The sequence below is a fragment of the Coregonus clupeaformis genome, chromosome 1 (genome assembly GCF_020615455.1).
Source record: "Coregonus clupeaformis isolate EN_2021a chromosome 1, ASM2061545v1, whole genome shotgun sequence".
NCBI lineage: Eukaryota > Metazoa > Chordata > Actinopteri > Salmoniformes > Salmonidae > Coregonus > Coregonus clupeaformis.
The window spans coordinates 32,284,484-32,312,082 of record NC_059192.1 but is presented as its reverse complement, the minus strand read 5'-3'; the positions used below and the strand labels follow the sequence as shown (position 1 = coordinate 32,312,082).

At 47.7% G+C, this 27,599-nt stretch overlaps 1 protein-coding gene across 1 annotated transcript in view; it reads right to left on the bottom strand.

Annotated features, from left to right (window-relative positions):
* LOC121583502 (alpha-tectorin) overlaps positions 1 to 27,599 on the bottom strand; it is a 56,029-nt gene that overhangs the window by 11,874 nt on the left and 16,556 nt on the right. The window contains exons 2-14 of the mRNA XM_041899648.2: positions 19,038 to 19,316; positions 18,756 to 18,866; positions 18,079 to 18,232; positions 17,435 to 17,835; positions 15,425 to 16,004; positions 14,723 to 15,306; positions 13,816 to 14,386; positions 3,649 to 4,250; positions 3,030 to 3,187; positions 2,348 to 2,748; positions 1,631 to 1,827; positions 853 to 1,251; positions 235 to 518 (exon numbers count right to left, since the gene is read on the bottom strand). Of these exons, the coding sequence (XP_041755582.1) occupies positions 235 to 518; positions 853 to 1,251; positions 1,631 to 1,827; positions 2,348 to 2,748; positions 3,030 to 3,187; positions 3,649 to 4,250; positions 13,816 to 14,386; positions 14,723 to 15,306; positions 15,425 to 16,004; positions 17,435 to 17,835; positions 18,079 to 18,232; positions 18,756 to 18,866; positions 19,038 to 19,316 (4,721 nt within the window). The remainder of the gene's footprint in view (positions 1 to 234; positions 519 to 852; positions 1,252 to 1,630; positions 1,828 to 2,347; positions 2,749 to 3,029; positions 3,188 to 3,648; positions 4,251 to 13,815; positions 14,387 to 14,722; positions 15,307 to 15,424; positions 16,005 to 17,434; positions 17,836 to 18,078; positions 18,233 to 18,755; positions 18,867 to 19,037; positions 19,317 to 27,599) is intronic.

Below are 27,599 nucleotides of genomic sequence, written 5' to 3'. Positions count from 1 at the left end.
GCAGGAGAATAACAGTCACTGTACTGTACAATCATCTAATCCCTTGTGTTTCCGTTATGGATAAAAGTATGTATTTTCATTCTGCTAATAACTTTGCTTCCGAATAATCTGCTTATGTTTTTTATGAAATTATACATACATACTATGGAATATTTTGAATAAACTGAATTTCAATAGAGGTTGTTTCCCCAGAAGCCTTAGTTGTTTCAAAGCCTGACAACAACAGCAGCTCACCCTGGCCGGCTAGTGTCTGCCTTCCAACCGTCACCAAAGTCGTTGTCACTCCGCGCCGGCGTGCCGTTGGGCAGGACTTTGTCATCTTCCGGGTCACCGTTGAGGTTGCCACACATCCCGCACACCGCACCGTGGTGGCTCTGGCCCAACCTGACCAGCAAGGTGCTCCGGCCGTCAAACTGGACCATCAGGTCACTGGAGTTGAGCATCACGAAGCCTCGCTCAGACACCACTCTGGCGACGGAGCCGATGGAGGAGGGGATAGCGACCTCGGTCCCGTCCACCTGACCGAGAGAAAAGGGGGGATGTCGGGAAGGCATTTGAGGTTATTGGAAAAGACCTCAGGCCTAGACTTGACTAGTTTGATAGATTGTTGACGACAAAGAGACCTCAAGAAGCTTTTGTACTTGTAATCAAGAAAATAAGTAATTATCGGTAGAGTGAACAATGCAAAAGCATGAGGGCAAAAACTTGTGGTTGAAGAAGGCTTGGCGACTACCATCTTAAAGGGCTTTATAATAAAAGTCTCATACCATTGCTAAAAACGGACAGATTTGCACCTGACTAGTCATATTTTCATCAACTATAAGTGTGTTATTTGGATTTTAGTGCATTTACCGTCACTCTCTTGCTCTGTCCAATGGAGACATGGGTCTCCTCCCCTCCATGGGACAGCCACACATCCACCAGCGACACAAACGAGACAAGATTGTTGCCACGGTGACGGTTGGTGGCCACCACACGGAACGTGAGGCCATTAATGGACTGGTTGGAACAGGTCCTGGCGATGTCATAGGAGCAGGTGCCCTGGAAATGGGCCACGGCCCCGTCAAAAGTGACGTAATGGGGGTCGCCCCAGACCGTGCAAGTGGACAAGGCATCGAAGCAGCCCAGGTGGCCATTTTTTATGGTGCACTCCTGGGTGGGGGTGCAGGATGTGGCAGAGCAGCGGAGGTCATTGGGGCCGTAGCACTCACAGTGTTGTGAGCAGCCTTGGGTCCAGAAAGACTCACTAACCTGAAGTACACAAAACAGTGTGGATGAGATGCAAAATATAGGCTACAGTACACCATGTTCATATAACAATGTCTCTACAGGTACACCTAGCTATTTAAAATTATAAAGGGATTAAATTAAAGATGAAAAACACTTGCATTGCATGTGCACAATTATTTACTTGATCTTGACTTCTGCTCAAATGGGAGAAAGTGCAGATGTAGTTGAGACACAATGAACTGAAAGACTGTTGTCTTATATTTCTGTAACTCAATATGCAGGCAGGAAATACTCAGATCCATCAAGAAAGTCGTTGCCGTGTCATCCTTGATCCTTACTCTACATACAACGCAGAGTGAAACCTGTTCCACAGGCATAAACTATGGGATGAGTAACTCACATCGTAGTAGAAGCCGTCGTACTGGCAGCCACAGCGCTCTACTGGGACACAGTGCCCCGCGCTCCTGAGGTAACCGTCGTCACAGAAACATCCCTCGGAGCAGCTCTGCTCGCAGCTGGCATCAATGCTGCTGACACACGTGTGCCCACAGTCTGTTCCACAAAGCTCATAGTGGCTATTTGCTGGACACTCAATACCTGCAAATGTAGAGAGAGAGAGAGAGAATGAGAAAATCACCTGGAGACTACGTAAAGTCATACAGTTGCAATCACTGAAAAGATTCCACACTGCGTGACGTTGGCATAACAATTGTTACAATGCGGGGTTAACTGCACCGTCTTAAGTGTTGAACTTATGTGATACTTTAAAATATGTGTGATATTTTATTGTCCCCAATGTACATGAGATAAATACCAGACGTTCTACACATTTGTTGATGTGAAAGCTTCACAACTTGCGACTTTGTTATTAAAACTTACGCGACTGTCTTGCAATGTTAGAATACAATCAAACTTGCAATTGTGCATGAAGTACATGCTTCAGAAAAAAACTTGAACACATAAAACTGTATGAGGCTTTTCACTCTACATAAAATTCAGAATGACGTGTATACAGTACTGTATGAGGTCCTGGGTCCTACCGTATTACCACAAAGGTTACACCACAGAATGTTAGTTTCTATCTACCAATCTAAAGTGAAGACAATTTGTCACTCACTGCAGGTGGTGTTCTGTCTCCAGGGGTAGATCCTGACGTTGGTTGACTGACAGGTGCTCACATAAGTCTGGATAGCCCTGCAAAGAACATCCTGCTCTCTGTTCCCCGACAGACACACGTCAAACACACAGTTGCTGAAGTAGGTCTCAGGGTCCACCTGGCCGTGGCAGAAGCTCAGGGGTCCGTCAACAGCCCTGATGACCTCACACCGGGTGCGGGCGGGACTTGGGTTGTGGCATTGTGGACAGGAGGCTCCGCAGCCATCGCTGCAGGTGTAGTTGCCCTCCACCTTCCAGGAATTCCCGAACTGGGAGGGAGTGGACGCCAACGTTCCGGAGGGGGTGAGGAAGTCATCGTTGCGATTGCCGTTAAAGTTTCCGCACAGGCCACACGTCATTCCACTGTTATAATGATAATAATGATACAGTGCATCACAGATACAAGAAATAACTGTTTAAAGCGGTTAAAAACTAACATTTCCATTGTTAGGTTTTATTATGTACTTTAGGCAGAGTTGGGGTCAATTTAGTTTTCTGAATTGAAAACTGAATTGACCACAACCCTGACTTAAGAATTTTAAACATCAATCTGTTTATAAGACAAATTATTTGTGCACTGATTGCAGAGATCATAATGGTTTTACATTCGACCCCACTACCACCGATATGTACCTAACACACACCTGTAGTTGGAGGGGACAGAGATAGACACCACACTCGAGCCGTCGTAACTGACACTCAGGCCGAAATCGGAGTTGACAAACGTGCGGAGTCCACTCGCGTAGATGGACACCCGTCCACCATGCAAGAGGATAGGCAGGTTGCTGGTCACGCCATCAATCTGAAAGACAATCAAAGTAATCTGTCTTTCGACCTGTTTTCTGTCCACCTCCATTGTTTACAATGTGGAAGAACAACAGCAATATTATTTCTCAATGTTGTTCATCATTATCTCTGCTATTTGTCGAATAGATGATGAATTTAATCAACAGAGATGTGGTAGATAACGTTTTGTATTCCCCATGGCCATGATAACACCTGAAGTGAATACCTATTAATTTCATCATGCCTTTGTTCAAGTATTTCTGTGGTAACAGGTTGCTAGTCTGGGTAAAAAGACATGGTACTCTTTAAAAAAAAGAAGATAACACTAAAAAATGGGCCGCAACTACGATATGTTTCAGTTCATAGTACTATCTTTTAAAAAAGCTAATGCGTTTCGGAAAAAGAGTACCACAAACTGAAAAATGTCATATGACCGTAGGCTTAGTCTTTATCAAAGCTCAAGTTTTTTTACCTTACCTGTACCACTCCACGCCTCTCCCTGGAGATGTGTACCCAGTGGCCCCACACATTGACAAACACCTCGGCTGTGATGGAAACTGTCAACCCGTTCCATGGCTCATTCCTGGCCTCCACCAGAAAATGCTGCAGCCCTCCCGTGGCATTACCACACAGGGTTGCTAGGACATAGCGGCAGGTGCCCTGGAAATCGAATAGCTCCCCATCAAATGTGAGGTAGTGGGGGTCTCCAGAGGCAGAGCAGGTGCCTTGGGGGTTGGGGTGGCAGCCGTACTCACCCCCCACCACATGGCAGGACTCCTGGGTGGTGCAGGCATATGGGGTGCAGCGGACTGCTCCAGTGGTGCCGTTACAGGTGCATAGGCTCTGGCACTCTTCGCCTTCCCAGAAGCGCTCACCGCCTTGGCGGTAACGTCCCTGGTGGTGGCATCCGCAGGCCACTGGCGGAACGCATTGATTGGCGCTGAGTAGGAAGCCATCGTTGCACTGGCATCCCTCCTGGCACGCAGTGACACAGAGGAAGGGGAAGGAGAGGCTAGGGCAGGAGGCGGGACAGGAAGTGCCACACAGCTCGTAGTGGCTGTTGGGGGGACAGGTTTGTTCTGAGGGGGGAAAAAAGTGGATTTCCTTGAAGAACCCTTTCACACACAACACTAACATAATACCATTAATAGGCTATAGCAATACATTAAAGCTGAAACATATCATGATTGCACACATGTATCATGGCTGAATCTCAAACTGAACACTTTGCCCCTAAGCCCTTTATTGATTGGCCACTTACTGTTGTGGACTATAGTGATCACTCGGTTCTGCAATTGTTTTGGCCATAATTTGCAATGAGACGATGCACACTCGACGTCCCAACTGCCACTTATCAATATTCCAAAATTCTAAAACCATTTGTGAGCATTGTCTTTGCTGTCTTGTAGCATGACTGAACATGTCTTGTAGCATGACTCACTTGCTATGAAACACGGGCACTGGGGACTTGTGGCAGACACAGATACTCCGATAGACAGTAAAAAAGTTGTAAAAACGACATCTCTTTACAGTGCGAGTACTGTATAACGTTTGCCAGAGATTTCATCAGCTGGTTTTAGCTTGTTGTAGCCTGCCTGCTGCTAGCTAGATTCATTGACAAACACAGGGATGGAATTTTAGGATATTGGGCACTTCACTGATAAACAGCGGGTAGCCTGTCAGTTATTTACAATAGTTTGACAGCTTGCTGTTCCCAGCAGTCAGTCCGTTCTTCAGCATGTTTACAAAGCCCCTATCGCTACGTTGTAACGTTGGGTCAGCTAAATGCACAGCACAGCAGCACACTAGGTACTGTACTGACTCGAGGCAGAGCAAGCTGTTTGCTAATTAATTAAAACCCGTTCATTGTGATAAAATAACGTTAATACAGTAGCTAGGTAACTAGCTAGTTTGCTTATGGAAGGAGCATTGTATTTAGTGCAGGGGTTAAAGCAACAAACAAACAAATCGATTAGTTACCGGAGTGTAACTCCAGTTCTATGAGTGGAGCGGAGCCCCATAGGGGAGCTCTGCTCCTAGTGGTTTACCCTCTGCCCTAAGGCAGCAACAGCCTGAGACAAAATTATGCACACACCTGCAGCCAATAGGAGCACAGGTGTCCCTATAAGAGGGGATGCCTCCCCTCAATCAGCCTCCCGAGATATTTATCTTCAGCGAGACTAGAGAGGGTCGGCAGGGCCTTAAGTCCTATGGGGCTCCGCTCCACTCATAGAACTGGAGTTACACTCCGGTAACTAATTGTTCTATATCGTGGAGCTCTGCCCCATAGGGGAGCTCTGCTCCTAGTGGTTTAAGGCGGAGCGTAGCGCTCCAAAATGTACTCCCTGCCGAGCCTAACACTTCCCATCGAAACGAAAAGGTCAGGCCTAGCAATGGCTGCAACCAAGTCCTGCAGTACTGCAACTAAAAACCCCTACGGGCGTCACAATATACCGCGTCATCGGTTAAAGACCCGCCCCACCTAGTCCAATGGCAATGCCAATGACTAGTGGGCAGATCACCAGAATAGAAGCCATACTAATCTGTACTAGCAGATAGATGTGCCTCAATATCCTGTGAAAACACTACCGACCACTAATGGAATGACACCAAGTGTCACTCTACATTGTGAACGCGGTAGACCGCCTCACTCACTCAATGGAATCCCAGAGATTAGTGGGCAGGAACAAAACATGGGTCATACTAAACTGAACAAGCAGATAGATGACCTCACATTCTGTCAATCAACACATGCCTCTACTGTACTGAACCTGTCAGTCAGGAGTCATGCCACAAAATATGTTTTCTTATCCAAAGCGGACCTGATGGAAACCTTGTCCATAGTCCTGCTTTTTCCTCTCTTCCTAGCTCAAGATCTCCCTTCAGCTATGCTGAGTACAGACCGAGCCAAAGAGTTAGAAAACACATCTGTCAAAAACACGTCTTCCTAACCAAAGCGGACCTGATGGAAACCTGTGTCCACAGTCCTGCTTCTCCTCTCTTTCTTGCTCAAGATCTCCCTTCAGCCACGCTGAGTACAGATCGAGCCAGAGATTTAGAAGACATATCTAAGAGATAGAAACGGATAAATGGAGACGCCGTCGACCAAGATGCTGCTCTACAGATATCCTCTACCCCTGTTCCTCTGAAAAGGGCAGTAGAAGCCGCTACTCCACGAGTGGAGTGAGCTCTGATACCCTGAGGCAATTGCCGCCCGCTGCCTCATAAGCTGTCTCAATGCCTTCACAAAGCCAGTGAGACAACCGCTGTTTTGAAAGTGGTCTACCCAGTGCAGCCGCACCGTGACACACAAACAACTGAGGCGATGACCTAATCGCTGCTGTGCACTCGACGTAACACGCCAAAGCGCGTACCGGGCACAGGCGATGGAGCTTTTCCTCACTCCTCTCTCTATGAGGAGGAGGAGAAAAAGCCCACAGCTCCACGGTCTGTGACCTATATGAACTCTTAATAACCTTCGGCACAAATGCCGGGTTAGGACGTAACACTGCTCTGCTCAGTTCACCATTGATGGCCAGGCAGTCAGGTCTCGTCGAAAGAGCACACAAATCACTGACCCGCTTAGCTGTAGTCAAAGCGAGCAACAGTGCTGTCTTCATAGACAGCATCTTGAGGGGTATTTGATTCAATGGCTCGAACTACGACTTATATAGCGCTTCGAGTACCAAAGCCAAATCCCACTGAGGAAGCGTGACTCTAGGTGTTGGCCTAAGTCGCCGCGTTCCTAATAGGAAGCGTTTCACTAGAGGGTGGCTAAAGACATTGTCTCTGCCAAACCCCTCATGACAAGCTGAAATCGCTGCTGCAAACACCCTAATAGTGGTAGGCGATTTTTGCTTATCAAACATGAGCTGTAGAAAAGAGAGAATACTCTCCACCTGACAGCTCATGGGGTCTACACCTTGTGTGACACACCATCGTGAAAACACGTTCCATCTACTGGCATACATCTTAGAAGTGGAACTGGCACGTGAACCCTGTATGGTCCTGATCACTGCATCAGATAACCCACGGCGCTCTAGCCTGTCCCTCTCAGCAGCCAGGCCTTCAGTGGTTGGCCGATTATGGGCAATTTCCCTATCGTGCCTCCCGCCTGAGACAACGCGTCCCGTCGATGTGGAATTGGCCAAGGTGGCGCAATCAACATCTGACTCATCTCCGCAAACCAAGGAGCCCCCGGGCGATCGGGCGCTATCAGTATCACTGACAGCCCCCCTGACCTCACCCTGGCTAGCAGTGGGAGAATCCAGGACAGCGGAGGGAATGCATACAGGAGAACTCTCGGCCACGGTTGGTGCGCAAAGGCGTCCCTTCCCAGTGGCGGTTCGTCCTGTTCCCTCAGAGAGAACCACAGAGGACATTGCGCGTTCACGCGTGACGCGAATAGGTCCAACTCGGCTCTCCCGAATTGTTCCCAAATCTGAAGAACAATGTCCGGATGCAGACACCACTCATCGTCTCGAGGACCCCCTCTTGACATGAGGTCTGCTCCTACGTTCAAGTAGCCCGGAATGTGTGCTGCTCTCAATGAGCGAAGGTGCTCGTGAGCCCACAGCCACAATTCCTCTGCCGCCCGATGGAGAGCAGGAGACCTGACTCCTCCCTGGCGATTTATGTGAGCTACTGTGGTCCGGTTGTCTGACCAGACCAGCACATCGCGACCCCGAAGGGTAGACGCGAAGTGGGTCAGAACCAGTCGAACCGTTTCCAACTCCAAGAGGTTGATATGACGACCTGATTGAGGCCACACACCTCCTATCGCTTGGGTCTGACATGTCCCTCCCCATCCCGTCAGGGACGCATCCGTGAATACTGGGATGTGAGAGGACACCTTTCCTATCGGGACTCCGTGCGTGAGAACGCGCGGGTTTCTCCAATAGTTCAGATCTGCACTGAGCGAGAGGGGAACCACCACCAACCGAGGACGTTGACGCAATGGGTCTTGTCTTAGTTGGGCGAACCATCGCTGCATCCTGCGCATATGCAGGAGTCCCAGCGGAACCACAGAGTGGGCTGACGACATGAGACCCAAAAGTGACATGATCGACAGCGCTGTCACCGTGTGATTCGGACGACACTTCCTCAGGGCTAGCAACAAGGCTACCCTTCGGGGGTCTGAAATTCGAGCCCTCATCCTCACAGTGTCTAGCTGTATCCCCAGGTAGACAATCTGATGAGTGGGCCAGGGCGCGCTCTTTTTTCCAATTCACAGCAAACCCCAGACTTGTGAGATGCATCACTGTCTGTGTTGTGTGAGTGATCGCCAGCTCTGCTGACGGGGCGAGAACCAGTAGATCGTCCAGGTAGGCTAGTAGCCGTATTCCCTGACGACGCAACGGTTCCAATGCCGCCTCCACACACTTGGAAAATGTGCGAGGTGCCAGGGCGTACCCAAATGGCATCCTCGTGTATTCGTACGCCACCCCTTGAAAGGCGAACCGCAGAAACTTCCTGTGACGCGGCTGAACCGGCACATGAAAGTACGCGTTCTTTAGGTCTATGCTCGTACAAAAGTCCCCTCTCTGGACACATTCCAGCAGACGTTTTGTCGTTAGCATTCGGAAGGACCGTTTGGTTATGCTCTCGTTGAGAATGCGTAAATCCAAAATCGGCCTCACTCCCCCGTCTTTTTTGGGCACTAGGAAATAAGGCGAATATAGCCCTTTGTTCCTTTGCTCCCGGGGAACTACTGTCACCGCCTCCTTCGCCAAAAGTTCCGTAATCTCTGTCATCAGAGCGGCCACTTTGTCTGGCGTTTTCATCACCGTCTCCACCACTCCCTGAACGGGGGTGGGGTCCGTGGAATTGGAGAGCATAACCCTTCTGCAACGTCTTTTCTAGCCAGCGTGAGAGGGTGCAGCTTCTTCGCCACTGCCAGCAATGCAGAGAAAGCGGCTGAGCACGAAGCTGTGGTGCATCCAGTAGGAAGGACCTGTATTCCTCTATGGCCCTTACCGCCACTGTTCCCCAACATTGAAGTGATGGAACAGCCCAAGGTGGGCCTCCCGTGAAAGGGAGAGGAACCATCAATGCGTTCTGAGAGAGAAAGAGGAGCAGGGACGTCGGTTAAACTCGTAACCGTCGTATTCCTGCCCTCCTTGAACGCATCGCGGGTCTGAATTGCACTGACCGAGGTCACAGCCTGCGGCAGGGCACCATCCCCAGCAAGCGATTGTGTCATCTTAGGTGACTGCAATTCGCTAACAGAGCCCTTCACTACAGTACTCCTAGAAGTCTGTAGTATGAGGTCTCTATGAGGTAAAACAAGGCGGCGCCTTGATACCTTCTTAACTTTCACCTTCTGTGTGTGTTCAACTCTGCACCCCTGGTGGGTTGATTCACACTCAGTGTGGTGAGTACTAGCTCGTTCTGTCAGGGGAGCCGATACGTTGGTTATACCCATAACCCTAGTAATCCGGCCCTCCGTGAACGTAGCATGGGTCTGAATCGCATTAACCGAGACCTTGGTCTGCCATAATGCGCCGTCCCCAGATAGCTGCTGTGTTACAATGCCTGGGGGCGCCGATACTCTGGACACCTTTGTGACCGCGGTAATCGGGCCTTCCGTGAACGCAGCATGGGTCTGGCTCGTACTAGCAGAGACCTTAGTCTGTGCTAGTGCGCCAACCCCAAATAGCGGCTGCGTCCTCATGTCAGAATCTGACAGAGACTGCTGCCTGCTATGTAAAGCACTTCTTATACGTGAAGTGTGATGTGACGACCTGATTGAGGTCTTATGGATACCTACTCTAAGTGCCTGTTCAGCAACGCACCCTCGGTGGGCTGAACGGCTCTTAGAGTGGTAAGGAAGAGAGGGTGAGATTTGAACGCTCTCGGACGTATTATGGAAAAGAGGCTCTTTTTTGACAAAGTCAGGTGGAGCCAACTCTTTATTAAACACATCAACAAAGGCATTTACATCAACACCCATCCCTTCAACCGAAGGGTGGGGGGGAACAGTGGGCACGTTCGACACCATCGACGCGTCCTCCATCCACTCCCCCGCGTCCCGTCACGTACGCCTCCTTTTGCCTCCCTTGGAGGGCCAGGTCGGCGTCCTCGTCACCTCCCTCGCCGGCTGAAGTGGGGCTACTGTAGCTGCTGGAAGGGCGGGGCCCGTTCCCTTGCTGCTCGCTGCCGCCGGATGACGCCGATTACGCCGCCTCGCTGTAGACCCCGGTCTACTTTGAGGGGCGGAGGTAGATGGCCTCGGGGACGGAGCGGGGCCGAGTCGTCCTGCCAACGGCAGGTGCTTGGCCAGCTGTTTCTTCTCCTCCTCCAGTTTGGAAAAACGCTCCGTCGCCTCCTTGACTGCGACCCCAAAGAGGCCGTCGTCAGAGAGGGGGGCGTTCAAGAGAGACGTCCTGTCTGCCTCTTTCATGGAAGTCAATGACAACCAGAGGTGTCGCTCCCCGACCACCTCCCCGCGCAGACTGCGGACGCCTGTGTTAGGTGGAGTATGGCGCCAGAAATTCTGGACGCCTCCTCCACCTCCTCCGGTGCCAGCTCCGTCTTGCCCGTGGTTAAACGGGACAGAGCGGCCGCCAAGAGGGCAATGTTATTAGCTGCTGCTACAGCTTGGGCTCCCAACCCAAAGGACTTCTCTAACAGCGACGCTGTGAGTCGGTCCTTCTGGGATGGCAATGTGGCCTTCTTGGAAGAGGGCCAAGGGCTCGAACCCGGTACAAGATACGCCGCCATGGCGCTCTCTAACCTGGGGATTCCCTTGCCCTGGAACCTTCCTTCCACTCTCGTGAATGGGAGGTACGCTTTCACTGGCGAACGCGCCGCTAAAGGTGCCTCCCACGAGCCCTCAACGTACCTGGCCAAAGAAGGCATGGCAGGAGCCACTGGCTCTGCCGCCTTCCTCGGCCTGGAATAAGGACCGCCCTCCATCATATCAACCTCCGGTGCGGAGGGAAGAGGGGGCAGCCTTATCTCCAGACGTTGCGCAGCTCTCTCAATAAGACCCGGAAAATCCGCTCTCAGAGAGGCTGCAGCGAAGGACAGGGCTTCTGATCTCTCAGAGCTCGTGTCCCCTTCGCTATAGGGACTACAAGCCCTCTCGCTTTCCAAGGGAAAGGGGGGCTTGAAAATATGAGGGATGGGGTCTGACTGTTCCATCGGAACGCCGGACTCCTCTTCAAAATCCCTATCCTCCCCCGAGTCTGCGCCGTCGGACGACGCCTCTGAAGCAGAGGCTAGTATCGACAGCACGTCCTCAAGGGGGATGTCCTCCCTAAAAAACGCCCAACGCTGCTTCCTCTCCTTTAAAGAAAGGAGGGCGCAGGAGGCGCAATCCGGGGGACTGCAGACGCCTTCCTTGGCATGCTGGGATCCCAAACACACGAAACACAGGTCGTGGTGGTCACCGGCCGCCATAGAAGTGCATCTGCACTGAGCTCTGAAAAGAGCTTTTGGGGGTGGGAAATCTCCCGGTGTGCTCATTTAGACGACGTTGATGACTGGAATATCAACGGCGTTTTCGTCCTGAGTCTTCGTGCTTCGTCTCTTCTTGGCTCTTCAGTCTAGTCATCCAGTCGCTGAAGATAAAGGGAGGCTGATTGAGGGGAGGCATCCCCTCTTATAGGGACACCTGTGCTCCTATTGGCTGCAGGTGTGTGCATAATTTTGTCTCAGGCTGTTGCTGCCTTAGGGCAGAGGGTAAACCACTAGGAGCAGAGCTCCCCTATGGGGCGGAGCTCCACGATATAGAACCCATGACAGAAACTTAAGTCGATCACAGATCGATTGTCTGGGGCCAAGTTAACCTCCCCTTTTATGTAAGAAAGTCATGACCATCATGCTTTTAGGGAAAGAGGATAATTTTTTACATGTATTAAACTGTGAGTTTGACCAATTCCAGTCCCCTTACCCGGGATCCTCCCCGGGAGAATTTTAATGTAAAAGGACTGAAAAGCACAGTTTTGGTGACTTTTTGAGAGCGCATTCTACTCCAAAATGAATGAAAATAAAATTATGCTGACACCATCTAAAATATAATTTCCACTTCCAGAAATAAGCCCAATAACATATTGGTGAAAATTTGGTTTAAATTATTTTAAGATATTGGACCATGCATATAGCCAATAAGCATGATCACCTGTAGCCCAACTGATGTGGCATAGTGGCTATACATAAATAGGCTGAAGCATGGGGTTGCCTATCTGTATTTACCCCATTGGACACAACATCCTGATTTTTATTCTTATCAATTCTTATTATTTTATTATAAATATATAAATAATTATTCATTATTATTCACTCTATTTTTTTGGTTTCTACTACAAAGTAGTTAATTGCCCTTATAAAACGCCATTGGCCTTTAAGAGCTCTGCTGTTGCGCTGCTGTGCCTAAACCATGCTTGAAACTCTGGTTGAAACTGCATTTGTTAAACAATGCCACTCGTGCAATTGAAGGAGTAGAGAAAATAACGTGGTATCAATGGAAAACTTGGATTAATCGTTTTTAACAATGGCCAAAACTGCTTTCAAAAGCGTTTTCCCGTGATTGCATTAAGAATTGTTGGCAAATGACCGCTTTTCAGAATACATGTTTCCCTCCCTATGGATTTCGCAACTTGAATGCAACATATTTATCTCATGTAGAACACACAACAACAAGCTGACTGGGTAAATAGGTACACTATTCTACTATGGGGTTGTCTGATTTTGTTTTAATAACAACATTACATGGCACTGGAAAGTTGCTTCCTGAGTAATAAAGTATAGGCTTTGAATTACTTTGCCAGCAGCTACAGTAGGCTACACACCGCTGTTTGAATTGAGCACTGCTGTGCGCATTATAGACTATTGTTAGGGATTATTCCCTTCTTCTGAACATAGGAGTGTAAGCAACGATCATGCATGTCAGTTCAGCGCAAATATTTCGAAGAACAGACATGCTTCTGTATTAGGCTATGTCATCTCCAAACCCAATCCCACTGATATGTTTATTGCGGATCTACACTGATCTCAAAAACGACCTCTACAGAATCCATCACTGACCCATGATTTAGTGTAGCACTAGCTGGTTGGTTAGTTTCTCTTACGTTTCATATGAAGTGACTGGCTCAGGCTTAGCTAACACGTTAATAAAAGACAAGCTTCAGAAATACATGAAACTCCTTAGCTAAATGTAAAACCGTGCGACTAAGACCTCCTCCAAATCAAACTTCAAAATTAATTACAGATTTCTTGATTTATCTTGATTTATTCAGACTATTTTTGAGGGCGACGTAATGGTGACTGTTGTTGCTAGGTAACATGCTAAGATTCATGGGAAGAAGTTGCTGCCAAGGGCGCTGAGTCGGAATAGGATGTCCACTCGATAAACAGGCTTCCGAAGGGCAAAGGGCGCAGTGAGATTGACCTGATTGAACGCTCATATTGAGCGATTGAGTGATCGAAGTGCTCAAAGTGTTCAGTTTGAGATTCAGACTAAATGTATTATGCCCGTCAATGCTAGTTTTCTATACTTAATTATACTATACTATACTTATTATACTATACTGGCGTTGAAGGGCATAATATGTATGCATGAACCAGTTCGTGATACTTGTGTATTTTAATGTAGGGGTTCAGCTGACGTGCAGCGTATGGAATATTACTACAGGTACTCACCACAATCAGTGACATCCCTCCAGTTTCCCACTGTGATGCCACTCTGTTGGCACATTAGGGCGTAACCACGAAGAGCCTCACACAGGACTCCTGGAGCCCCACCTGCTTCAGTCAAATCCTCCACACACTCTTCCACCCGCTCCCAAGGGTCCACCCTGCTCTGGCACAAAGAGAACGGCCCACCAGGCGAAGCCATGAGGCCACATGACTGGTTGGAATTGTAAACAGTGGTGTTCTGTCCAATTTGTGGCAGCACCCTATTTTCCGTTTCCACACAGTGCGCCGAGAGGGACCCGTCCCGCCAACTGTCTCCAAAGAGTTGCGAGTTGTTGACCAGAATGCCGTTTGGGGTTTGAAAGTCGTCATGCCTGTGGCCGTTGTAGTTGCCACACAGGCCACCGAGGGTGCTGTTGTAGGTGCCTGGTGTGGTGACCCGGACCAAGTGAGGCCAGTCAATTTGGACGGTGACACCAAAGGAGGTGTAGAGGATGATGCTGTTGACACTGCTGTGGAAGACCTGGATGTGGCCGGACTCGGTGCTAAAGGGAACTTGGATCAACTGACCGTTCACCTATGGTGGGATTCAAGGGTATCAATTCAACGGGAGAGCATAGGAAATGTGGGATTTGAGATTTGACAAAAAACTGGTGAGTTAAAGGAATTTGTAATTTGGGTGAACTAATTAAATCTCTCTCCCAGTAAAGTCTTTAAAATATTGTAAAAATTGTATATATTTAAAATATATTAATGAAATCATACAGCCGGGAGACAAAAACAAAATCTGATATATCTGATACATTTGAGCAATGTCTGTGACTCATTTGAGCAATGTCATGACTCATTCCATACACTTTGTGGTTGGCAAGTTATCTGTAGTTACATTGCATTACTGAGGAATGGCACTGACCTGCACTCTGCTCCCACCTCCCATCTCAATGTACACCTGTGTCCCCACCGCCTCAAATTTCAGCAACTGGGTGAAACCCTGCTGGCCTCTGGGTACTTTCTCTGCCGTCACCACAAAGTGAGTGTGGGGGGACCACCCCATGACCCTGGCCAGGATCAGCCCACAAGCCCCGGGGTACTGGAAGGTCACTCCGTCAAAAGTGCGATAGGACCTGGGTCCTTCCACCCAGCAGGTGGCGTAGCTGGTTGGTCTGCAGCCCCTCTCCCCATCCTCCACCCTGCAGGCCTCTAGTTCTCCACACCCATGGGAATAACAGGTCATGGAACCAAGGCTGCAGCTGCAACGCCTGCCGCAGTCCTGGTCCAGTATGACGGTCGCTCCCGAGCTGTAGTAGCGGTTCTCGAAGGTGCAGCCACACTGGGCGAGGGGTACGCACTCCCCAGCGCTCAGGACGTAACCAAGGTTACAGATACAGCTCTCCTGGGAGGGGAGGGGGCAGCCGTGGGAGGCATTGAGGTTGCTGCAGGTGGCAGGACAGCTTGTGCCCTGGGACTCAAAGTGACTGTTGGCTGGGCAGGAGATTTCTGATGGAATACAATGAAAAGAGAAATGGTGAAAATATATGCTAGTTGAATTTTTGTGATGCAATTCGGGGGAACAGAGACCATAGTTACAAGATTGATTGGCACATACAGTACATACCACAGAAGCCTTGCCTCCTCCATAATCCCGGCTGTATGCCATGCTGTTGGCACTGGGTGGCATACACGCTGAGGGACTGGCACAGGATGGGCTGGTACCCTCCCCCCACGCACTGATCATAGACGCAGCTCTCCTCATAGGTCTGGGGGGGCAGCTGGTCGTGGCATGGGGCGAACGGTCCAGACGGGTCCTGGAGGATACCGCAGTGGGCTGTGTTGCCATAGAGGCTCCTCTGGGAGGTAGTGCACAAGGCACAGTCCAACCCAGCACACAGGACCCTCTCACAGGCCGGGTCGTCATCCCCAGGCGCCTGCCAGCTATTGGCAAAGTCAACGTCGGAGGTCAGGATCTGTCCCGTGCGAGAGCGGAAGTCATCCTCGCGGTGGTTGTTGAAGGTTCCGCACAGACCGCAGGTGGCGTTGAAGTAGTTGAAAGGTACGCTGATTCTGACATAGTGGTTGGCGTCATACGTCACCAGCAGGCCAAAATCGGTGCTGACCGCCAGGGAGAAACCAGACTGGTAGACCTGGATGGTGCCATTACGGAGGGAGAACGGGGTGGAGGCAAAGCTTCCGTTGACCTGGATGCGCAGAGTAGAAATCACAACATTGAGGGGTATGAGTGAGAAGGACATAATTAGAACACTACAGTACTGCACTATATATACAAAAGTATTTGGACACCCCTTCAAATTAGTGGATTCGGCTATTTCAGCCATACCTGTTGCTGACAGGTGTATAAAATTGAGCACACAGCCATACAATCTCCATAGACAAACATTGGCAATAGAATGGCCTTAATGAAGAGCTCAGTGACTTTCAACGTGGAACCGTCATAGGATGCCACCTTTCCAACAAGTCAGTTTGTCAAATTTCTGCCCTGCTAGAGCTGCCCCGGTCAACTGTAAGCACTGTTATTGTGAACGTCTAGGAGCAACAACGGCTCAGCCGCGAAGTGGAATGCCACAGAAGCTCACAGAACGGGACCACGAGTGCTGAAGCACGCAGCGTGTAAAAATTGTCTGTCCTCGGTTGCAATACTTACTCCAAACTGCCTCTGGAAGCAATGTCAGCACAATAACTGTTCGTCAGGAGCTTCATGAAATGGGTTTCCATGGCCGAGCAGCCACACACAAGCCTAAGATCACCATGCGCAATGCCAAGCGTTGGCTGGAGTGGTGTAAAGCTTGCTGCCATTGGACTCTGGAGCAGTGGAAGTGATGAATCACGCTTCACCATCTGGCAGTCTGATGGACGAATCTGGGTTTGGCAGATGCCAGGAGAATGCTACCTTCCCGAATGCATAGTTCCAACTGTAAAGTTTGGTGGAGGAGTAATAATGGTCTGGGGCTGTTTTCCATGGTTCGGGCTAGGCCCCTTAGTTCCAGTGAAGATAAATCTTAACACTACAGCATATTCTGTGTATCCAACTTTGTGGCAACAGTTTGGGGAAGGCCCTTTCCTGTTTCAGCATGACAATGTCCCCATGCACAAAGTGTGGTCCATACAGAAATGGTTTGTCGAGATCAGTGTGGAAGAACTTGACTTGCCTGCACAGAGCCCTTACCTCAACCCCATCAAACACCTTTGGGATGAATTGGAACGCCGACTGTGAGCCAGGCCTATTCGCACAACATCAGTGCCCGACCTCATTAATGTTCTTATGGCTGAATGGAAGCAAGTCCTTGCAGCAATGTTCCAATATCTAGTGGAAAGCCTTCCCAGAAGAGTGGAGGCTGTTATAGCAGCAAAGGGGGGACCAACTCCATATTAATGCCTATGATTTTGGAATGAGATTATTCAATGAGCAGGTGTCCACATACTTTTGGTCATGTAGCGTATATCATAAAAGTAAAAAATTACTTCCTACAGCATTACAAAGAGACAATTCAGTGAAGTGCAAGTTAACAATTTTGTCAACTATGTGCAGTGCAATGTGAAATCAACAGTAATAAACATCAACCATGCCTGAGCGACAAAGAAACTCAGTTACATTGGTACCGGCACTGACCTTTGCTTCAGCTTGGTGACCTTTGAGCAGCTCTATCTCCTCGTCGTAAACAGATACCCTCACCAGACGGGTCCAGGACACCTGGGTGCTACCACGGTTCTCGTTCTTTCCCTCTACACGGTAGTAGGGCAGTCCACGGCCACACTCCTCTGACAGGACATAGGTGCAGGTGCCCTGGAAGTGGAACACGCTTCCGTCAAAGGTGTAGTAGTGGGGGTCGCCGGAAACAGTGCAGGTGCTGCGTTCAATCGTTTGGCAGGAGAACCGGAAGGCGTCGGGTTGACAGATTTGGGAAAAGGAGCAAGGTTGGCTCTGGCACTGAAGGCCTGTACTGGTGCAGGTGCACCTCTGTCTGCAGCTGTTGTCACTCCAGAAGGAGTCATACAACTGGACAGGAGAACCTGAAAGAGAGTAATAGAAAATGTTTAATGCAGCCAATGTTATGGGGTAAGGACAGAAGCCTGGACAAGATGTAATTAATTTAATTTAAACCTAGGCAAAGTCTCTCGGCAACATTATGCGCAACCTTTGAAAATGTTGTCACTTTAAAAAAAATCTTGTTTATTTTGGAAAAGAACAGTAATTCTTAACACAAACCAAAATAATGGGGCTCCTATGTTTTGTATTTATATTGTTGTTCTCACCATTGAAAGTACAGCCTCTTGATCCATGGTCTGTGCGGAAGGCCCAGCGACCTGCAACATTGACGTTGCTGGTGTAGCTGAAAGTTGTCAAATTGCTTTGAAATGATCCAGGGATCGAGAAGTGGTAGGTGGAGTTGATTGTGTCATAGCCAGCCTAGTAAAAAAATAGACACAAATGTATTTAAAAAATTGAATGATGAAAAATCAAATTTACATCACCAGACAATATATTTTTGTTGCAGAAATGCCTTCTTGAACATGTGAACTTTCATGTGTCTTAATTACAAACTTGTATGGGATCAGTAAATATTGAGTTTAGCCAAGGAGAAAGCACTGAGCTATATATGGAGAAAGACAGGATCCTTTCTGGCTAGCCGTGATTGGCTGAGACAATGGAGAGGTTGACCATGCTGACGGTTGGCCATGCCAACATGTGAATTCTGGGTGTGAACGATGCTGAATGATCGTAAACAAAGAAGCCCTCTCTAGCACTCAAAATCGTTCAAGGGTATTTGCTCCTACTTGTCTCCTAAGTGGGATAACACGTTTATCAACTTTTAAAGCAGCATAACTTTCCCATGCTTCCTCCAATCACAGTGAATCAATTACAATTTTGGAGATCTGAATCTGCATTTTTGTACATACGCCCCCTTTGGGATAGACCGTCACAATTATGCATTCATTCTTCTGACCTGAATGCTGCGTTGTGCTGGTGCAATCTGCCCATAGTTCATCAGGACAAAAGAGAATGGGACACCAGCAATCAGAACCACTTGGAAGGTTGTTTCCTTATATTAAGGAAATGAGAGAAAGATTTTAAGACATAGCCTACTGTATAATGTAACAATCTTGCCCACCATAAGACATCCCATGTAATTTCTATTTCATATCATTGCTTCATAGGTGTTGTATCGATTGCCTTTACAATAAGGATTACTTTTGCTAGCAAAAAGTCTTACTGTTCCTGAATAGGGGTAGTAGGCCACCCTATCCCACGTAGCGATGAAGACCAAATTAGCAGAGAAGGCCAGGTTTGGGAAGTACTGATTGATGTCTTGTGTGGCCTGTTGAAGAACACTACCGCTGGTGTACTGCTGGTAATAGATGTTACCATTCCCTCGGTTGTCCAAATCGGTCCAAAATGGAGCTATGAGATCTATTGTGGAATGTGCAGGAAAACTGTATGGTGTGAAGCTGGACCATGCTTGGTTGAATGTCAGGTGTCCATTGTTGTTAACCTTAAATGAAATTAGTTCATTGAAAAATGGCAAATGGTTACACAATTATTTTGTTTATTTGTACTGTACAACAGAACAGATTTTGAATTGCTTATAGGAGTAGTTCAGGCTTTCACAACTTGATGTTAGATGGTTCCTCACCCTGAAAGTAGTCTATGGATCAGGAGAAACTGTGTTTTGTATACATTTCCACACTATGAGGTTAGGATAATACTGTGAAATTGTGAAAATTATGATAATGCCTTTTTAGTGTGAGAGCTGTTTGAAAAGACCACTTGAAATGTCACCCTGTTTTGATGGGATGGAGTTTTGGTCTGCCTGGTGACATCACCAGGTGGTCAATTAGTTAATAGACCAATAAGAAAGAGAGTTCAAAACCTCTCTGCCAATAAGAGCTAGTTTTCAGTTTTCCGCGCCCCACTCACACCACTCCCAGACAATCCTAGCAAAATTCTTGCTTGAGAACTTGCTCTTTCCTAAAAAGCTTTTTTTTTAAACAATTTTAATTGAAAACAAGCACAGTAAGGTACTCAATTGTTACCCAGAACAATTTATATTGAGATAAAAACGGCTGCATTGGACTTTTAAAAAGGCCAAATCACCTTTCAGTAAAATTAAACCAAATATAAATATTTGAGTTGATTTCAGATTATGTAGACTTTGAAAAACTAAAACATGCTCACATGCCCCTATCACCAAATATTGTTAGCTTGTGATGGCTATAGTTAGCTGAAGTTTGTAGCAGCAAAAAATTAAAAAAATTAAAAACCATGGATTACAGTTTCTCCTGGCCCATAGACTACTTTCAGGGTGAGGAACCATCTAATATCAAGTTGTAAAATCTTGAACTACTCCAGGAGGCATCCCAGCATAATTTCTGGGGGCATGCAACATCTTAACAGCATATTCTGATTGTAAAGTGGTTTACTGGTTGAACAGACATCATAGAACCAGATTACATTCAGGTAAACAATGGCATCTTGATTTTTCACAACCAGTATTCAACCTGACCAGCAAAATAAGTCATAACACATTGCATACAGTTTTGCCCGCTGGGATATTCAAAATACACAACAGGTTTCATGCAACAGAGATAAATAAATATAAATTTCTACCCACATATATCTGGTGGTACGTGTTTCCAAAATAGACAAATGGCCGCTGTAGGGGTATAAGAGGGGAACTTCCATCATCTGATCTGGAATTCATGGGGTCTCCAGCCCCAAATGGATAGAGTGGTCCTGAGATGAACAAAATGCCCCTCTATCATAAAAATGTAATTATCCAGCCATATTTGGCCACACTGGCAATTATTTCAGGTGAGTTATTCCATTACCAATCAGTCAATCAGTCATTGCAGATTGCTGATTTCAGGTCAGCAAAGTATAACCTGTCCATCAAAGAGGACCAACAATAAGCCAAGATAACTATACATTTTTTATTAGTATTAACATTTGGTTTCACAAAGCATTCCTAATTGTATTTTGTCTGTTAGGAATCTAAGATATCTTTGGAGGAATTATTGAAGTGTGATTAAATCACTCAGAAGTATGGTTCTTTCACTTTTTAAATGCATGTGCCAATCAACAGAAATGGCCTCACTGGTTGGCAACAAGCAATGCAGACAATAAAGAGGAAATATTTCAGCCTGATAGCATTATAATTGTAATTCCCTTCTCCCGGCTGCCAATCACCGTTCTCTGAAGCACCTCTCACTCACATGGCTCTCTCAAATACAGTGCATTCGGAAAGTATTCAGACCCCCTTGACTTTTTCCAAATGTTGTTACGTTACAGCCGTATTCTAAAATGGATTAAATTGTATGTTTTTCTTATCAATCAACACACAATACCCCATGATGACAAAGTAAAAACAGGTTTTTAGAAATTTTTGCAAATGTATTCAAAATAAAAACTGAAAAATGACATTTACATAAGCATTCAGACCCTTTACTCAGTACTTTGTTGAAGCACCTTTGGCAGCGATTACAGCCTCAAGTCTTCTTGTGTATGACGCTACATGCTTGGCACACCTGTATTTGGGGAGTTTCTCCCATTGTTCTGTGCAGATCCTTTCAAGCTCTGTCAGGTTGGATGGGGAGCTGCACAGCTATTTTCAGGTCTCTCCAGAGATGTTCGATTAGGTTCAAGTCCCGGCTCTGGCTGGGCCACTCAAGGACATTCAGAGACTTGTCCTGAAGCCACTCCTGCATTGTCTTGGCTGTGTGCTTAGGGTCGTTGTCCTGTTGGAAGGTGAACTTTCGCCCCAGAGAATCTTGTTTCTCATTGTCTGAGAGTCCTTTAGGTGCCTTTTGGCAAACTCCAAGTGGGCTGTCATGTGCCTTTTACTGAGGAGTGGCTTCCGTCTGGCCACTCTACCATAAAGGCCTGATTGGTGGAGTGCTGCAGAGATGGTTGTCCTTCTGGAAGTTTATCCTATCTCCACAGAGGAACTCTGGAGCTCTGTCAGAGTGACCCCTTCTCTGTCAGAGTGACCATCGGGTTCTTGTTCACCTTCCTAACCAAGGCCCTTCTCCCCCGATTGCTCAGTTTGGCCGGGCGGCCAGCTCTAGGAAGAGTCTTGGTTTTGGTACACTTCCCCAGATCTGTGCCTTGACACAATCCTGTCTCGGAGCTCTACGAACAATTCATTCGACCTCATGGCTTGGTTTTTGCTCTGACATGCACTGTCAGGTATTATAGTTTTTTTTTAAATATATATACAGTGGGGAGAACAAGTATTTGATACACTGCCGATTTTGCAGGTTTTCCTACTTACAAAGCATGTAGAGGTCTGTAATTTTTATCATAGGTACACATCAACTGTGAGAGACGGAATCTAAAACAAAAATCAAGAAAATCACATTGTATCATTTTTAATTAACTAATTTGCATTCAATTGCATGACATAAGTATTTGATCACCTACCAACCAGTAAGAATTCCGGCTCTCACAGACCTGTTAGTTTTTCTTTAAGAAGCCCTCCTGTTCTCCACTCATTACCTGTATTAACTGCACCTGTTTGAACTCGTTACCTGTATAAAATACACCTGTCCACACACTCAATCAAACAGACTCCAACCTCTCCAACCTTTCCACAATGGCCAAGACCAGAGAGCTGTGTAAGGACATCAGGGATAAAATTGTAGACCTGCACAAGGCTGGGATGGTCTACTGGACAATAGGCAAGCAGCTTGGTGAGAAGGCAACAACTGTTGGCGCAATTATTAGAAAATGATGGCATGGCGGTCAATCACCCTCGGTCGGGGGCTCCATGCAAGATCTCACCTCGTGGGGCCTTAATGATCATGAGGAAGGTGAGGGATCAGCCGAGAACTACACGGCAGGACCTGGTCAATGACCTGAAGAGAGCTGGGACCACAGTCTCAAAGAAAACCATTAGTAACACACTACGCCGTCATGGATTAAAATCCTGCAGTGCACGCAAGGTCCCCCTGCTCAAGCCAGCGCATGTCCAGGCCCGTCTGAAGTTTGTCAATGACCATCTGGATGATCCAGAGGAGGAATAGGAGAAGGTCATGTGGTCTGATGAGACAAAAATAGAGCTTTTTGGTCTAAACTCCACTCGCCGTGTTTGGAGGAAGAAGAAGGATGAGTACAACCCCAAGAACACCATCCCAACCACACCGGAGCAGCTCCGGCCAGCAGGGCCAGACCACGAGGGCGAGAGAGAGAGTGGTGGTCACGCCCGGAGCCGGATCCGCCTCCGAGGCGGAATGCCCACCCGGCCCCTCCCCTGTTGGGTTTAGTTGGCGCGGTCGCAGTCCGCGCCTTTGGGGGGGGGGTACTGTCACGCCCTGTCTCTGGGGACTCTTTAAGGTTGAACCAGGGTGCTAGTTTCTATGTTTAGTTTTCTAGGTTTCTGTTCTAGATCGTTGTATTTCTATGTTGGCCAGGGTGGTTGCCAATCAGAGGCAGCTGATTCTCGTTGTCTCTGATTGGGAAGCATACTTAGGCAGCCTGTTGGCACTTTTGTATTGTGGGATCTTGTTCCGTGTATGGTTTGTGTCTGTTACCTAGGACTTCACGTATCGTTTTGTTGTTTTGTTTTGGGTGGTGAATCAAATAAAAGTATGTTCACTCATCACGCTGCGCCTTGGTCCACTGTGTTCGACGATCGTGACATAGCCCCTCTGAAATTAGCCCGCCCAACTACCTCATCCCTATATTGTTATTTATTTTGCTCATTTGTACCCCAGTATCTCTATTTGCACATAATCTCTTGCACATCTATCATTCCAGTGTTAATACTAATTGTAATTATTTTGCACTATAGCCTATTTATTGCCTTACCTCCATAACTTGCTAAATTTGCACACACTGTATATATATTTTCTGTTGTATTTTTGACTTTATGTTTTGTTTTACCCCATATGTAACTCTGTGTTGTTGTTTTTATCGCACTGCTTTGCTTTATCTTGGCCAGGTCGCAGTTGTAAATGAGAACTTGTTCTCAACTGGCTTACCATTTTATTTTATTTTATAAAATAAATAAATAAATACAAAGAACAATTCTATGGGGTTAGATTTGTTTCTTTATTCTGTAAGTGTGTCTATTCAACATAACTCACAAAGACAACTATGATTCGTAGAAGCGGATTGCTTAGGCTCCGGTGTGGAGCAGCTGACCAGTACCTGACCAGGAACCGGTGACCCAGGCACGGGTTGTGCCGGACTGACGACACGCACCCCTGGCTTGGTGCGTGGAGCAGGAACGGGCCGGACCGGGCTGACGATGCGCACCCCTGGCTTGGTGCGTGGAGCAGCAACGGGCCGGACCGGGCTGACGATGCGCACCCCTGGCTTGGTGCGTGGAGCAGGAACGGGCCGTACCGGGCTGACGATGCACACCCCTGGCTTGGTGCGTGGAGCAGCAACGGGCCGGACCGGGCTGACGATGCGCACCCCTGGCTTGGTGCGTGGAGCAGGAACGGGCCGTACCGGGCTGACAATGCGCACCCCTGACTTGGTGCGTGGAGTAGGAACGGGCCGTACCGGGCTGACGATGCGCACCCCTGGCTTGGTGCGTGGAGCAGGAACGGGCCGTACCGGGCTGACGACTCGCACCCCTGGCTTGGTGCGAGTGGCAGGAACAGGCCGGGCCGGGGTGGCGACGCGCACCGTGGGCTTGGTGCGAGTGGCAGGAACAGGCCGGGCCGGGCTGGCGACGCACACCGTAGGCTTGGTGCGAGGAGCAGGAACAGGCCGGACCGGGCTTGCGACGCGCACCATTAGCTTGGTGCAGGGAGCAGGAACATGCCGGGCCGGGCTGGCGACGCGCACCATTAGCTTGGTGCGGGGAGCAGGAACAGGCCGGGCCGGGCTGGCGACGCGCACCATTAGCTTGGTGCGGGGAGCAGGAACAGGCCGGGCCGGGCTGGCGACGCGCACCATTGGCTTGGTGCGGGGAGCAGGAACAGGCCGGGCCGGGCTGGCGACACGCACCGTAGGCTTGGTGCGAGGGGCAGGAACAGGCCGGGCCGGGCTGGCGACGCGCACCATTAGCTTGGTGCGGGGAGCAGGAACAGGCCGGGCCGGGCTGGCGACGCGCACCGTAGGCTTGGTGCGAGGGACAGGAACAGGCCGGGCCGGGCTGGCGACGCGCACCGTAGGCTTGGTGCGAGGGACAGGAACAGGCCGGACCGTACTGGGAACACACACCACTGGCCTTAAACGGGAATCAGGAACGGGCCGGACCGAACTGGCAATACACCTCAGTACCTCTCGCCGTGCCTCTACATCTTCCTTCCCTTTTCTTACCAATGGCTCCCGTAACCCGGTGGCCTTCTCACCTCGTCCACGAACTCGCCCCTTCTCTGCCTCCAGCAGCCCCGTCGTCCATGCCATGTGCCCCCCCCTAAAAAAAATGTGGGGGTGCCTCTCGCCTGTCCGACCACGGCCCGGTTGGCGCTGCTTCTCCTCCCATGTCCAGGCTGCCTGCTCCTGGACACGCTGCTTGGTCCTGGTATGGTGGGATCTTCTGTCACGATCGTAGAACGGAGTAGACCAAGGCGCAGCGTTGAAGGCAAACATACTTTATTTTCCAAAGTGATAACACGAACAAAACAATAAACGATAACGTGACGTCCTAGGTTAAACACAACCAACACGGAACAAACCAAAAGGAACAAGATCCCACAACTACTGTGGGAAAACAGCCTGTTTAAATGTGGTTCCCAATCAGAGACAACCAGCAACAGCTGACACTCGTTGCCTCTGATTGAGAACCACTCTGGCCAACATAGAAACAGAACAACTAGAAACTTAACATAGAACACAAAAACATAGAATATACACACCCTGGCTCAACATATAGAGTCCCCAGAGCCAGGGTGTGACAGCCATCCCATCTGGTTTGGGCTTAGTGGGACTATCAATTGTTTTTCAACAGGACAATGACCCAACACACCTCCAGGCTGTGTAAGGGCTATTTTACCAAGAAGGAGAGTGATGGAGTGCTGCATCAGATGACCTGGCCTCCACAATCCCCCGACCTCAACCCAATTGAGATGGTTTGGGATGAGTCGGGCGGCAGAGTGAAGGAAAAGCAGCCAACAAGTGCTCAGCATATGTGGAAACTCCTTCAAGACTGTTGGAAAAACATTCCAGGTGAAGCTGGTTGAGAGAATGCCAAGAGTGTGCAAAGCTGTCATAAAGGGTGGCTATTTGAAGAATCTCAAATATAAAATATATTTTGATTTGTTTAACACTCTTTTGGTTACTACATGATTCCATATGTGTTATCTCATAGTTTTGATGTCTTCACTATTATTCTACAATGTAGAAAATAGTAAAAATAAAGAACATGTACTGTATGTAATACATTATGACACCCTTTCTGGTTTCTCAATGACATTCAATTCAGCACTAAACAGCACTCAGTCGGGGTCTCAACTTACTGTTGAAAGTTAGAATAACTGAATAGACAAAGTGCAATTTCAAAACTTGGTTGTGTATTAGCAGTTTTCCTCTTGTTACTGTATATGTCACTCACTGACAGTCGCTCAATCAGCACGTCAGTAAAAAAAAAAATGTGATTGATAAATTAGTCTAGTTAGTCTCGCCAGCTATTTAAACTTAAAGATGCACTGTGCAGAAATCGCTCTGCTATTTTCTGGTTGCAAAAATTGCAATAGTTTTCCTAATTTCAGTTTATGTGACAAAAGTGTAGTGTAGAGAATCATTGTACCATCTAAACAGCTGCAAAATATCTTTCCCATAACCAAAAATATTATATTTTCATCTGTTTGAAGCTGGTGTGCAAAACCGAAAGTAAAAGACGCAAAAACTAAACTGAAGACCGCCAAGCATAGAAATAGCGCACATAGAACAGATCTACCGCTTCTTAGAAATTCGTTCAATGAGAATGAAAGATCTATAACTATTATTTCTATGTGAATTTGGTCAGTTGCCCAAAAAGTTAAGTATTGCAGCTTAAAGTAGTAACCATGGCCGAATTACCGGATGGGCACACAGGGCATGTGCCCAGGGGCCCTGACCTCCAGGGGTCCCCCATTGATTTTGTTAGTCACTCTCACTCAGATATCATATTAACATGGCATAAGTCATGGTAAAATGTGTAGAATTGCAGGACATTAGCTGTAAAACTGAAACAAAAAAAGTTATGTAAAGCAAACATATTTGTTCACTTTTGTTAATATAATACTTTTTCTACTAACTGATCACTCTGTATGTATTAAATTACAGTTTTTAATCCCGGTGCCGAGTTAATGTGTAGCGGCTAATTGTATAGCTAATAGGCTATGCGTTTGTAGATCAACTGAGGTGAATGAAGCTACAGTGCATTCGGAAAGTATTCAGACCCCTTGACTTTTTCCACATTTTGTTACATTACAGCCTTATTCTAAAATTGATTAAATGAATTTTTCCCTCATCAATCTACACACAATACCCCATAATGACAAAGCAAAAACAGGCTTTTAGATTTTTTTGCAAATATATAAAAAATTAAAAACTGAAATATCACATTTTCACTATCACAATTATCGGCGCACTTCCTGGTGTTGGCGCAAAAGAGCTGGGTTTTGATGAATAATCAAGTTGTGGGTGTGTCGAGACTTGGCCCCCTCACTGGCCAATCAGAATGTGTTCCATGGCAAAACATGTGGTTGCTTCAAGTTGTGTATTTACGGTCTTTTATACTGTATATTGCCTAGTTTGTTAAATGGCTTACAGAAACTAAATAACAAAATGTAGACCTATCTTTGCTAAATACGTTAACTTGAACCCATTTGCAGTCCAC